The 14,676-nt window shown below is 38.3% G+C and overlaps 1 protein-coding gene across 1 annotated transcript; it reads right to left on the reverse strand.

Annotated features, from left to right (window-relative positions):
* Positions 1 to 361: 361 nt before the first annotated feature.
* Positions 362 to 11,651, reverse strand: tpm3 (tropomyosin 3). Its single transcript, XM_017307628.1, has 10 exons — positions 11,432 to 11,651; positions 10,347 to 10,472; positions 8,564 to 8,697; positions 6,715 to 6,832; positions 6,225 to 6,295; positions 3,348 to 3,423; positions 2,665 to 2,727; positions 2,435 to 2,504; positions 907 to 985; positions 362 to 535 (listed from the first exon to the last, which is right to left on the reverse strand). Exons 1-10 carry the CDS (start codon positions 11,543 to 11,545, stop codon positions 532 to 534), a joined length of 855 nt encoding a protein of 284 aa, XP_017163117.1. The 5' UTR covers positions 11,546 to 11,651; the 3' UTR covers positions 362 to 531.
* Positions 11,652 to 14,676: the final 3,025 nt, after the last annotated feature.

Below are 14,676 nucleotides of genomic sequence, written 5' to 3' on the forward strand. Positions count from 1 at the left end.
GAGGGAGACGCCTTCTGAGTTAATTGCAGCCCTTAGAGTCCATTGTTCAATTACTTTTGGTCCCTTGAAAAAGAGGAGGCTATGCATTACAGAGCTATAATTCCTAAACCCTTTCTCCGATTTGGATGTGGAAACTCTCATACTGCAGCTGGGAGCGTGCACTTTCAGCCCATATTATATATATAATTGTATTTCTGAACATGTTTTTGTAAACAGCTAAAATAACAAAACTTGTGTCACTGTCCAAATATTTCTGGCTCTAACTGTATGACCCAACGCTGGGTTATGAATTGGGTTATTTTTAACCCAGCAGTTTTTACTGTGTACAAAGTACAGCTTGAGTAGTTAAAACACAAATACGCTGACTCAGAGCCTGTTTTCTTTGTTCATGCCAGAGATACTGGTAAAAACAGAGTACATCATTTTCATTGAAACAGAGACCAATGGCAGCGGCACCACAGGAGCCACCAGGTGATGAGGATGAAGAGGGAGGAGGAAGAAGATCCGGAGCTTGCCCAGGTTAAGATTCACTTAGCTGAAATACAAAAAGTGTTCAACCATGAAAACTTAATGTAGCTCATCTGAACAGAATAAAGAATAGCTTTAGTCCAGATTTTGTGGTGTTCTTGGTGTAGTCTTGTCCAGCAGTTCTGGTTTTATCTTTATTAAGAAGAAATGTTATTTTTTGTTGATGTTCTAACTACTTAAATTTAAAACACATGGTTTCAATAATATTTTTCTAAATGTAAACTAACAGAATATTGTGAAAGTAGTCAATTTAGGCTATCATCCTCAGGTACATGCAAGCAAAATAAGACTGTTTGCAATTTTGCCTTCTATTTAAATCAAAAGTTGCAATAACACAAGACTGCTGGGCCTGATGACCTCACACAGGTCAGAACTTACATGGAGGTCATGTCATTGAGGGCGTGGTCCAGCTCCTCACTGATGGCTTTGTACTTGAGCTTCTGAGCATAAAGCTCATCTGTATGTGCACACATAACAAACAATGTGTGGAAAGATGAAAACTGAGCAGAGAAATAGAAACAATGTAGCCAAAGAAATCAAAATCCTCAGGAAACAACTTCAGGATCTGGGTTTTGTTTCAACACTGGGTGCCTGTAGATCAGTGGGAGATGAGCTGTCGTGCAATCAGATGTTTGTAGGTTCAGTTCTAGTTTTCTTGTGCCTCTGAGTGCATTCACACTGCAGCCTGAAGTGACCCAATTCCGATTTTTTGGCAATTCCAATTTTTTTGCCGGGGCCATTCACACTGCCAGTAAATGCGACCTGTATGCGTTCTGCAGTGTGAACGGGCAAACGACCTGAAAGTGTCCCGCATGCACACTAGAGGGCGCAAGAGCGTCAGCGTTCTAAGTGTTCTGACAACCGCCATAAAAAGAAGAAGTGCTCAGTGTTTGCGGAAGTAAACATGGAGGCTAACAGTGGAGCTTAGCTTACACATTTGAAGTTGTTGTCCAGCCGGGGCAGCATATTAACAACTTAATCCTCATTATATTCCGTCATGGTTGTTGTTTTTCTTCCCTCTTGCGCATATCAGGTCACAGAATAGTGAGATTTGTTGAGAATCAGTGACGTTCAGTTCAGATAAATGCGACCTGGACATTAGGTCGCATTTGAATTGGATACGTATCGGATATGGGTCACATTTGTAAAAGAATCCAACCTGTGCTGTTCACACTGCCATGAAAAGATTGGATACAGGTCGCATTACGTCAAAAAAAATCGGAATTGGGTCACTTCAGGTTGCAATGTGAACTCTGTCACCCCGAGTTTCAGCGTTAATGCAGCTGCAGTGTGAAGTGCTTTGTACTGTATAGATCCAGTTCCTTTACCATTCTTGTCTTTATTGTCACTAGATGAGTTTGTTTCTAACATGAAAGGTTAAGCAAACATCTTAAGCTGTCACCACTGCAGTGATGTTTAGTCTGTCTCCTTCCAAAGTTTGCAATTTTTCCATTTTATCTCATGTTTGGTGTTTCAGGGTTAAGATGTAAAAGACTACCCTGCTCTATCAATCACAGATCAAAAACACGTTTTACACATTCTCTACAGAAATGCAAAATGAATGGTTTTATAAGATCTACATGTTTTTATAACATGTGCAGCATTACTGTCTTTTTGGTTATTGTAATTCCATGACTGATTGTGATTAGGAAAACTATGAAACAAAGTTAAATTTAGATAAATCTGATGAAAATAAATATTGTTTTGAAGACCTGCATTGTGTGATGGGTGTTTTTTCTATGCTTCTACTTTTCAGTCTGCATAAAAAACTTAATTAAAGAGAAAAAAAGTAAAGGATTCACATCAATGATTAGGGTTAGGGTTACCCTATTGTTGAGAAACACTGCAGATTTCAAGTCATCTTAAATAGTACACCCGGAGATTAATTTAAGAGACAATTCTCTACCTTCCAGATCATCAATAGTCTTCTCCAGCTTGGCTACAGATCTCTCTGCAAACTCAGCTCTGGTCTCAGCCTGAGAACAGAATAAAAGAAACATCTGATCACAAAATATCTGAGGTAAATCCTTTGTGAGAGAAACAAAAATCTGAACATGTAATGACAACTTATGAAACATATTTTGGGTTAAAATAAAAGTAAAATTATTTGTTGATGAAAACTGTCTTCATGCTCACCTCTTTCAGCTTGTCAGTTAGGATCTTGATTTCTTCCTCATACTTGTCCTCTTTTTGAGAATACTGTGAAGGGAGAGCAGCACTGTCACCTTGAGCTCTACTTTTCTATCCCTCACCCCTCTAGATCCACCACCGGTGTTAGACTGGAACTGATAGGCACTAGATTAGTTTTCAGACATGAACTCTGATCTTGTCCAGATAGGATACTGGGAGAAATCTACTGCAACAGTGGTTCCCAGAGTCAGAAGTCACACTTTACAACACAAAAAAGTGTGGTAAAATAAAAATCTTAATGCTGGAAATATTTCAACAATTACAATTATATTTCCTGTTGATGCTGTTTGTGATGCTATTATTCCCTCTGTTTAATTACCTCTTGTTAATTTTTGCATGTGTAAGCAATAGTTGGAGGTACAGTACAACATAATGTTATAATGACTGTGAGCATAATTTGCTCAATGGGTCCATTGGTAGAACATATAATCAATTTCAAAAAACAGACGAAGAGATGCATTATGTTGATCAAAGCATATCAAATATCCTAAACTTGGTTTATGTCAGTACATATGAACTAGGGAGCAAGAATCAGAACATCAACCAACTACTCGCACTCGTATGTGTGCTTTTGATGTTTGACTTTGGGTTCACATCTAATGCTTCTGCAGCTGGTGATGCTGTCCCACCTTCTCAGCTTGTGCCTCCAGAGACTTAAGGTTGTTGGTGACATTCTTCAGTTCCTCCTCCAGCTCTGCACATTTTCTGGTTTTGATGAATAAGGACATAATGTTAGTGGAGGAAAAAACGAACAGTTTGATCAGTCACATTCAGACTAAAATTGTAAAAAGTACTTTAAGATGTTAACATTTAGTCCTTATGCCAACACACTTAGAAAGGACTCTGAACAATAAATGCGCTTAGCTGTAGCTTTAGCTTTGCTGACAAAATGGCTTCCAGACATAAGGTAAAAAGAGAACAAACTATCTAAACAAATCAGTGTCAGTGCCAGGTATCTGCGTTTTATGACAGACAGTGAAGCTAGAGGTTATGTATCTTTCAAGTTAGTCAGGAAATGGTCTCTCAGGGCAATGCTTCAGCCTGAACAGGATCTTATTCTGAGAATGTCAGAGCTTAGCAGAACTTTACTGCAGTTCAAAGAAAACAAATATTCATGAGGTGAAGACAAGATCTATGAAAAACACATACTACTGTTATAAATACAGGTCCTTCTCAAAAAATTTGCATATTGTGATAAAGTTCATTATTTTCCATAATGTAATGATATAAATTTAACTGTCATATATTTTAGATTCATTGCACACCAACTGAAATATTTCAGGTCTTTTATTGTTTTAATACTGATGATTTTGGCATACAGCTCATGAAAACCCAAAATCCCAGTCTCAAAAAATTAGCATATCATGAAAAGGTTCTGAACGAGCAGTTAACCTCATCATCTGAATCAATGAAGTAACTCTAAACACCTGCAAAAGATTCCTGAGGCTTTTAAAAACTCCCAGCCTGGTTCATTACTCAAAACCGCAATCATGGGCAAGACTGCTGACCTGACTGCTGTCCAGAAGGCCATCACTGACACCCTCAAGCAAGAGGGTAAGACACAGAAAGAAATTTCTGAACGAATAGGCTGTTCCCAGAGTGCTGTATCAAGGCACCTCAGTGGGAAGGAAAACGTGTGGCAGAAAACGCTGCACAATGAGAAGAGGTGACCGGACCTTGAGGAAGATTGTGGAGAAGGGCCGATTCCAGACCTTGGGGGAAGCATTGGGCAGAGCCACCGTGCACAGGCGTGTGCAGGAAATGGGCTACAGGTGCTGCATTCCCCAGGTCAAAGATCAAGACACTGTTGAACCAGAAACAGCGGCAGAAGTGCCTGACCTGGGCTACAGAGAAGCAGCACTAGACTGTTGCTCAGTGATCCAAAGTACTTTTTTTGGATGAAAGCAAATTTTGCATGTCATTCGGAAATCAAGGTGCCAGAGTCTGGGGAGAAGGAAATGCTAAAATGCCAGAAGTCCAGTGTCAAGTACCCACAGTCAGTGATGGTCTGAGGAGCTGCTGGTGTTGGTCCACTGTGTTTTATCAAGGTCAGGGTCAATGCAGCAGCTATCAGGAGGTTTTGGAGCACTTCATGCATCCATCTGCTAAAGAGCTTTATGGAGATGAAGATTTAATTTTTCAGCACAACCTGGCACCTGCTCAGTGTCAAAACCACTGGTATTACTGACCATGGTGTTACTGTGCTCAATTGGCTTGTCAACTCTCCTGACCTGAACCCCATATGTGGGATATTGTGAAGAGAAAGTTGAGAGACGCAAGACCCAAAACTCTGGATGAGCTTAAGGCTTCGATAGAAGCATCCTGGGCTCCATAACACCTCAGCAGGGCCACAGGCTGATTACCTCCATGCCACATTGAAGCAGTCATTTCTGCAAAAGGATTCCTGACTAAGTATTGAGTGCATAACCTAAACATAATTATTTGAAGGTTGACTTTTTTGGTATTAAAACACTTTTCTTTTATTGGTCGGATGAAATATGCTAATTTTTTGAGACTGGGATTTTGGGTTTTCATGACCTGTATGCCAAAATCATCAGTATTAAAACAATAAAAGACCTGAAATATTTCAGTTGGTGTGCAATGAATCTAAAATATAAGACAGTTTAATTGTTATTACATTATGGAAAATAATGAACTTTATCACAATATGCTAATTTTTTGAGAAGGACCTGTATATATAAATCATTTTAATGCACATCACATTGCATGTGATGAGACTCAAACAGACTCAACAAACTCATAAGAAAGACAAGAGTCAATTGTGGGAATGAAGCTGGCTCCACTGGAGGAGGTGCAGCAAGACCACAAAATATCTTAATTCCCATGTGGTAAAGATGAACATTTGCACCATTATAGATAGAGCCTGCTATAGCTAAAACCAAAGAAGCAATAAAAAACCTCCTCCACAAATGTCCACCACCTGTGAGGATGGGTGTATAGGTTTATTGCAGGTGATCCGGTTGTGCCATTTCTCTGCATTAAAAGAAGTTAGCCGATCTTATGAGGTATCTGATTTTAATGCCTCCTGCACACCTCCCTTTGGAGGACATGTCCCACTGGAAAGATTGACTCTGAACTAAATGGAGGGACAATAAGCCTCCTCTGGCCTGGGAATGCTTTGGGATATCCTGGAATATGGTGAACAACATTGCCGGTAGGAGGAATGTCTGGGTTTCCTAAACCTTTTGCCTCCTTTATCTTAGGAGATTTGGTTATGTGACTGATTTTGATAAGGCAGCAATGCAACCAAAACCATTAGCTGCTCCCTCCATCACCTGATACATTTTCACTGCATACGATTCTGAATGTCATAAACAAAAGGTCAAGACTACATCAGTCACCGCTGGCTGATCTCTGATCTGAAGTATCCTGAACGTTTCTAAATAAATGAATTACTTGTTAACCAAATATGTGTGTCACCTGGGCCCTGCCTGAACTGCTGCATTAGTAGTTATATTTTCTACGTATTATAGTGAGACACTCACGCCTCAGCCAGTTCTGCTCTCTCCTCAGTCCGTTCCAACTCTCCTTCTACGATCACCAGCTTACGAGCCACCTAGAAAAACGCATGTACAGAGTTAGCTTGTTTTACAGGAAACTTTCAAAAACAATACAGTCACTCAGTTAAGCACCAAGTCAAAAACACAAAAGGAGTGACTAAGCATAGGATGGGAATTTAATTACTTAAATGTCCAAGCAGCTTTGCCCTTTGTTTAGGCCAAACAGAATTATAGACAGTGTTTACACACTGTTATCAGAACATCCAACAGCTAGTCAGTATGGTCAGTTACATTGACCAGACACAGGTAATGCTTAATTCATACTCTAGGTCTCATTATACATGTGAGGATTTTTTAATATTAAAACACCAACATGTCTTTCTGTCACTTGTCGATTATAATAAAGCACTAATTGAAAGGAAATTTATGGAGTTCAGAAAAACATCCCTGAGTCACAATGCAGTCGTAGAATCACCTCTTCGTATTTACGATCAGCTTCTTCAGCAATGTGTTTCGCTTCCTTCAGCTGGATCTCCTGGAGTTCCATCTTCTCCTCGTCCTTAAGAGCCCTGTTCTCAATCACCTTCATACCTCTGAGAGAAACAATCAATCATTCCTTCTTCATTACAAACAATTGTCAAAGTTTATTTTTTAAATCTCCCTTAAGAACAGTTGTTGGTTCTTCACGGTACTAGCCTATGAGCGAGAGTTCAGGCTGATAAACAGTTCTTTTGCACCTTTCCATATATTTTTCCTGTATGATTTGTGGTGGTTTGAAGTGATTTCTGTACATATCACTTCAAACTTAGTGAATTTCAACCCCAAAAATGAAGCAACTGACAAAGAAAAAATTTTAAGGCAAAAATTAGGAATTCAATGAGAGACAAAATAACATAACCTCTGGACTCTGATCCTATTGACACAGAGTCAATGACTTCATAGTCCAACGATTAGTAAATGCTGCTTTAAATAATCTTGTGGTTCCACCTAAAGATTTTCTGAATGAACCCATGGTATGTGTTTGTTTTTGAGTTAGGGATGGAAAGTTACAACTTTTATCATTAGCGGGGAAAAAATAGTGTGATAATAAATTAATTGCTAATGTTTTCAAACCTCAAATAACTACTGTCCAGTTTTGCGTTGTGAATTATTTTTGTTTGCTGTTGGTTTTCAATAAGTATTCAAATATTTGTATATTTATTACAACTTCTGTATACAACTTAGATGGACAATTGCATTATCTATTGTAAATGACATACAGAAGAAAACAGTTTTCTAAAGAGTGAGTGTTATCTCTAGAGTAGAGTTTGTGAGGCTCTGGCTGTAAGCACCATTGTCGTTTCATAAATATATTTGCTATTATTGCAATAATTACCACAAAATATTATGAAAACACAACTCCATTTGGCCCCTCCTTAATGTGAATGCACAGGCTGACTCAACCAAGCACCTGCTTAAAATGAAAGAGACTCAAGTTTTACAGCCAGGAGTTTGAATTTAGAGAGATGTGGTCTTCACTGGACCACCCACCAGATCATCAGCAGCAGATCTGCTATGTTTTTGCAGTCGAAAGGTGTGGCCTCCATATATGTTGCTTGTTTTTTTTCTATCAAACCCGATAGATTTATTTATGACTGAAGAGTTTGAAATGAAGACGTTGAACGTCTTGATGGGTTTATGAGCCCAGAATGAGGGATTTCTGTAAAGTCAACAACACAACACAACACAAGCAAGCGATTCTTAAAATCGCTTGCTTGTGTATACTTAAACTGTATACTGTTTAAGTAAGTGCCAACTTTGCCTAATTTTGTAAATTATGATAATTTAATGCAAAGTTGGCATTTTTAATGGACTTTTAATGGAACTTTGCATTAAATGTGTCATTATTTACCGAATGACACTTCTTGACAATTGTTATAAACATTCATAAAGACTTCTTTGTGTTCATGACAGATGTTATGTTATGTTTATGACAGTGTCATGTCAGTCTTATGCACACCCCTTCAAATAAAGTGTTACAACAGTGTTGCTACATGTTTGTCCAGGAGGAGCGAATGATGCAATCTACTGAATTTCCTGAGAAACTTTTATACTGCTCTGTATAATTAAAGTTATAATTAACTAATTAAGTTTCCAGCTGGAACGTTTGTGACTGATTTGAAATGATTTTTTTTTGGTAAGTGACTTGAGATGACATTTGTTGTGAATTGAACTATGGGAACTATGCCTGCCACTGGAATTAAAATACAACTCTTGTATTTTTTGCTAATACATAATCCAAAGGGATAAAAAAAAAGTTTGTTGCAAGCCCAGTTAGAAGTCACCTCTCGCTCTCATCGGCGGCTTTTTCAGCTTCTTCCAGTTTCTGCAGGGCTGTTGCCAGTCTCTCCTGCGCTCTGTCCAACTCCTCCTCCACAAGCTGGATGCGTCTGTTCAGGGAAGCCACCTCTGCCTCGGCCTGCGTCCAGACAAACATGGTGTGGATCCATTCAAACATGGAACATGACCAATATCAGCTGCAAAAGACTGATGCACCAACAGTTTTTCTTTCTGACAAGTTTTTAGTTTCGAAACATAGATTTAAAATCTGGATCCCTCTGTGACAAGTGGAGATGTAGCTTCTGTTGTGGCTGTAGTCATACAAAAAAAAGAAAAAAAGAATTAAACCAAAAAATATCCGAAGTAAATGGCAAAATATTTGGACAAATTAATTGAGACAATTATTGAAATAAAAATTGCTTGCTTCTACATTTCCTGTAGAAGAACTGTTAGCTTGTTAGCTAAACAGTGTGAACTGTATGTGCTCTGCAGGTATTTGCCTGGGTGACAGCTGTTTCATCTATATAGAGACACTGACAAATTGTTCAGTAGTGAGTCAGGATTTATTCAGTCACAGAAGAACAGAGTCCTGAAGTAAAAACGTTTTTGATTTCTTTTCTGGTTTTGATTAAACATAGATAACAGAGTGAAGAAACAAGAATGATCCATTGATCTGTCTGTGGCTGAATAGGACTTTATTGAGAGCACACAGCGTCAGACAACTGCTAAACATACTTAAAGCAATGCAGAAAAATTATCTGCGATAATAATTATTTTTCTCTTTGAACCAACAGAGCAACACAAAATGAGTATGATAATATTTGCCTTAAAAAAGAGGGTAGTAGTTCCTGAACAGTGACCTGGGAGCCAGGGGTAGAGCCCCAAAAATGGACATGAGCCATTGTCAAGGCTGAGCAGGTGACATCAGAGTCAAAATAGGAGTCTGAATCCTCCCAACAGCTGTGAGCGTTCCATTCAGGGCACCATGAGAATGGAATGTGACAGAGAGAAAAGAAATCAGATGAGCTCAGTTTGCACTGAACACATTGAAGGTTGCACACAGCGAGGTCCTCAAATGCATGTTGAAATCAAAACTAAATGAAAATAAGATTAGGCAACTGATGATATTCTGAATCCCCAGGACTATCTGCCTCTTCATGACTCAGAGCGTCAGCCTACATCTCACTGAAGCAGTAGAACCAGTTTAGTTCTCCACTCTACACCACACATCCAACATTAAACACAGTTAAAGTTGCTTTATTAGAATAATAAAATACATATTCCTTCTAAAGCAAAAACAGTTGTTACCGTCAGTTTTATGGCATGAAGTACAGTAATGTGTTACTGTATATGCCGTGTGTATGTCAGCTTACAGCTGTTCTTTCTCCAGGCAGAACTCTAAACTGGAGCTCAGGGTAAATGCAACTGCTGCTACAGAACACAGTGTAAATAAGCATTATGCTACTGAAGTCACTAAAACTTAATGACTCCAATTTCAGAGTCATTAATGACTGAAATTAATGAAGATATCTTGTGACATAATGCCTTGTCGTACTTTGTGTATTTTCATGTGCTGTCATGTGTTTTGGATTTGTCTACACTATTGTAAATGGCATATTTGATCTTAATTAAACTTATTAAACTTAATGAACAAGCAAAAATAGTTTTTCTTGAGCTAACTGAAACCAGGTCCATATTCAATTCTTTCTGGTCAAAGAAGAGAAAATGCCCTCTGAACATGTCTGAGTGTGTGTAGCATGGCTTCTCTTTCAGAGGTGTGTCACTCACATCAGCAGCCTTTTTATCAGCAACCTCCAGCTTCTCCTGGGCATCCTTCAGGGCTTCTGAATATTTATCAAGCTCATCTTCCGTCCCCTTCAGCTTCTTTTGCATCTGCAGAAGTTCGTCTTCATGCTGATGGTGTAAAAGACCACAAAGGATCAGAAGCACTGCAACCATGTATAAAATTATACTGACTTCAACTTTTTAAACTAAAAGAACATTTATTGATTTCTGTTTAGAAATTCCTCTGGCCCTTGTAAGGGAACAAACCTGATTCCACACAATGGCCACATAAGAAAGTGTTCTAAATATAATACATATGTATAATATATATTTACAATTAATCTGCATTACATTTTTTTAAAGTAAAAATTTTTTTCTTATTTTCTAGCACTACATCCTGAAATTGTCACTAAACACGTTCTAGCCCAAGTGTTTCCTCTTAACCACAAGTTTTAGCCTCTGTTGGAGCCATTTTGTTGTCTGTGAGTCGTGTTTAGGTTTACTATTAAATAAAATAAGATTTGTTTTTCCCAGTACGAAGATAAAAACAGACAGTAGATCAAAAGCATAAATCTACATTTCTAAAGACAGATTGGCCATCTTCTGAAACTGCAAGCAGACCAAGTCCAGGTGAAACTTTCAGGTCTGTTGAGAAAATTTAAAAAATAGATCCAAATACAGTATGACTTCAAGTTCAACTTGTAAATTAGACAATCAAAACAATCAATACTCATATAGACATTTTTATGTAAAACTGTTCAGGGAAACTCACCCAGCCCCATAAAGAGTACCCATTTTGCTGTGTATGTGCGTGTGTGTGTGGATCATTTTTCCAACAAGTATTCTGTTGTGGTGACCGACTGGCCCAAAGCTCTGGCCCCATAAGAAGCGATGCTGTTTTTGGTATAGAAGTTAGGTTTAGGACTAAGGTGTGAACTGGTACTAGTTAAGTTTAGGGTAGGTGTCAGGGTTAGGCTGTAGGAATGAAGGAAAAATTAATGGAAGTCAATACAAAGTCCCTGTGAAGATAGAAAGACTGTGCCTGTGTGTGTGTTTGCATGCGTGTGTGTGTGTGTTCCATGACAGACCTGTTTGCTCCTCTCCTCGGCTCCTTTCTTGTCTGCCTCAGCTTGCTCAGCCCGGTCCAATGCATTCTCCTTGTCCAACTTCAGCATAAGCATCTTTTTTTTGATGGCTTCCATGTTTGCTGTTGGGGGATGTTTACAGACAGAACTAAGATAAAGTCAGATTTCTGCAGGGTGTGGACCTGGTGGTCTGGCAAACTAGAGGACAAACCAAACACTAAGATAACAGCAGCTCATTTATATGACAGACACCGAGACCCTCCCATTACAAAGCCCCTCCACCTACTCATTGGGCTATAACAAGAGACAACAGTTGGGAGTCCACAGTTGTCTGTCTGATGGGGTCAGTCAGGAGCAGTTCATTAAGTTTGGGTGTAAACTATGTATGGCTAAAAAACAAAAAAAAATTAGGTTAGAACATTCATGTTCAAAATCCAATTCATCTATCATTTACATGACCTCTGAAAAGAATCCACATATGAAACATTTTCCCACATTACAACCAAAATTCAATTTTATTGTAATTTTATATAATGACAGAACAAAGTAGACTATTACTGTGAAGTCCAAGAAAAGTGGTGCAGTCTTATTTTCTTCTGAATAAACACCCAATAATCATGGCAGGAGGTAGTTTCCACTTAGCTGGATGGCCAGATCTTGGCAGGTCCATCATCTTTCCATATTCAGCCCTCTCAGCTCTGTGACATGTTCAAAGTTTAGATAATATTTTAGAACCCAACTCTGTACTTTGTCAATGCTTTCTCTCTGGTCTGTCTGCTGTGTTCAGTGATCTTCGTGGTGCTGTAGGTTTTCCTAATGGTCCTACTGGACTTATGCAAAGATTAGAAAGTATTCACATTGTTTCACTTATTACATATTTTTCTGTCTTCATGTTACATTTTTATACCTCAAATCTCTAAACAGTGACAGAAATGTGAAAAGTTTGTTTGACACTGACAACTTTATGAAAAGTACTTAAAAATGGTCTGTAATGGTCTGTAATGGACTGTAATGGACTGGGTTACTGTCCAGGGATTACCCCACCTCTCACCTGATGATCTCTGGGGATACACACTGGGCCACATGAGGCTGCACTGATAAGCTGACAGACAGTGGATGGGTGGATTACTACCCACTGATGCTGCCCATGCAACCTAATTGACCGAGAGGACGCAGAGATGATCCTTAGAAATTTCCCTCAAACTGCTGTACCAAGTTTCTAGAGATATTTTCAAGAAGATGTCAGGCTGTGACAGCTGCCAAAGGTGCATCAGCAAAATCCTGAGTGAAGGTCATCTTTTTCATAGGAGTTGCAAAAGGAGTTTGGGTATTCAACTTGGGGGCCTTCTGAAGGCAACACAGTCTCTACAAGATGAATAAAGTTAGAAAAAACAAAACCAACTTGAAATAAAAACCTGTTATTAGCTTGTCTCCAGTAGTTTGCTTTGTTTTCCTTCTGAACACCAGAAGGTGGAGCGGTTATAACTGAACAGTCAACATATCATCTGTCGCCTCACTCCCATCACTAATTAAGCATACGACTCCTTCAGGAATTACAAAATTTTCTCCCCTATTAACTTATGAAGATGCAATTGTAATTCATGAATCTTAAACTGAAATCTAAGGATCATTTGAAAAATAAACTTATTTCAGATGAAATTTAAAGCTAAATGAGAGGTTGTGAGCTACATCAAACACAATAGAAACTGAAGCTCTTATGGTTACTATGCCTGCCCAGTAACAGTACCCCCAACATCTGACCTGTAATGACTATTACTGGATCTCTCTAAGGGATGGATTAGTAACAAGACCACCAGGGTGGATTCGTCACTTGCTCCCTGTTGGTCCAGCTCGGGTTATTAATAAACAACTTTTGGCTGACATCGTCAGGGGGATTAAAATTATACAGCATGTCTGCTACAATTACCTGTCAAACGAATTTGAATGTAGGGAAACAAGATCCAAGTCATCACATCAACCATAATTGTGTATGAAGTTTTAAACCATAATAGATCTGGACTATCTATCCGTACTGAGGCAGAACAGGCGTTTAACGTTTCACCACTGTGTTGCAGAGAAAGGAGGAGGTCTGGCTTGCATGAGATAATGCTTGGTTATCCAAATTCTTCTTTGTTCAAACTTCAGTTCACCGTCACGTATGAGAGTTGAATTAGACATCAGTCAAGTTTAAAAGCTTAAAGGACATCCATTTCTGCATGTTACCTGCTAACAGTGCTACATAATGCGTCCAATTAATTCTTCTGGACTGCAGTTATGAGAAGCATGCAGATGTTTTACCTCGCACATAAATCTGCTTTACATGTACTGCATGTGCAGCAGGACCAGGGCTAGTCATCATTTACACTTTACAAAAATCTTTTTTTCAATCTTTTGTTGCAAACTGGTCAGCGAAATTCACTTAAGTGTAGTTCTGTGGTAAGACTTTTAAAGAGACCAGCTGTAAGCACTTTAAATACTGAGTGCTAAAAAGATGAGCAGAAAAGTGCTTGAAATGCTTTGCTGTGCTACCATTTGTTTCCTCTAAAGGAAAACATATAGTAACCTGTGTTACTTTCCACCAAGTGGCCCCACATGGAGGAAAACTGCAGTTGCTGTCAAAGAATTTCAGGACAACAGAAGTTTAATTAGTTTCTCCTGCATATAATCTCATAAGTTGTTTGAAAATTCTGAAAAAGTTTTTCTGCATTATAAAAACTGTGTGTCATCATAAGCTTTGATAACTAAAATGTTTGTTTATCAGCATAACGTTGAACCATGTAAAAATGTATCGTATAACCAGAAAACACCCCTATATTTCTGTCATGACTAGAATTATTATAATCCTCCCCTTGTTTTTTTCTGAAACAAAGAAACAATAAATGCAACATAAGTGTACAGGTTTCATAATTTTATTAAATACTTTAAACCCAAATGTAATGTAGTGCAAATCAGATCTGGACTAGTCAAAAATAACAGGTTAGGAGGTTTACAGTATTAAAAGAAAAGTTGTTTTTGCTCGAGTTAAATAATTGCTCTATTATTTTCCCAAAACAGTGTTTAATAAAGACACCTGGCAAAATTTAGAGAGAATTTAGAGAATTTTAAACAAATATCGAACAAGACATGAACCTGCAAATCTGTTTAATTTAAAGCAGCATGTAAGGAGATTAAGATTGACAATCACGGTTTTAGTATTTCAAAAATATAAAATAAATGACAAAATAACATCATAGTCATATAAAAAGTAA

This window comes from Poecilia reticulata, linkage group LG11 (genome assembly GCF_000633615.1).
Source record: "Poecilia reticulata strain Guanapo linkage group LG11, Guppy_female_1.0+MT, whole genome shotgun sequence".
NCBI lineage: Eukaryota > Metazoa > Chordata > Actinopteri > Cyprinodontiformes > Poeciliidae > Poecilia > Poecilia reticulata.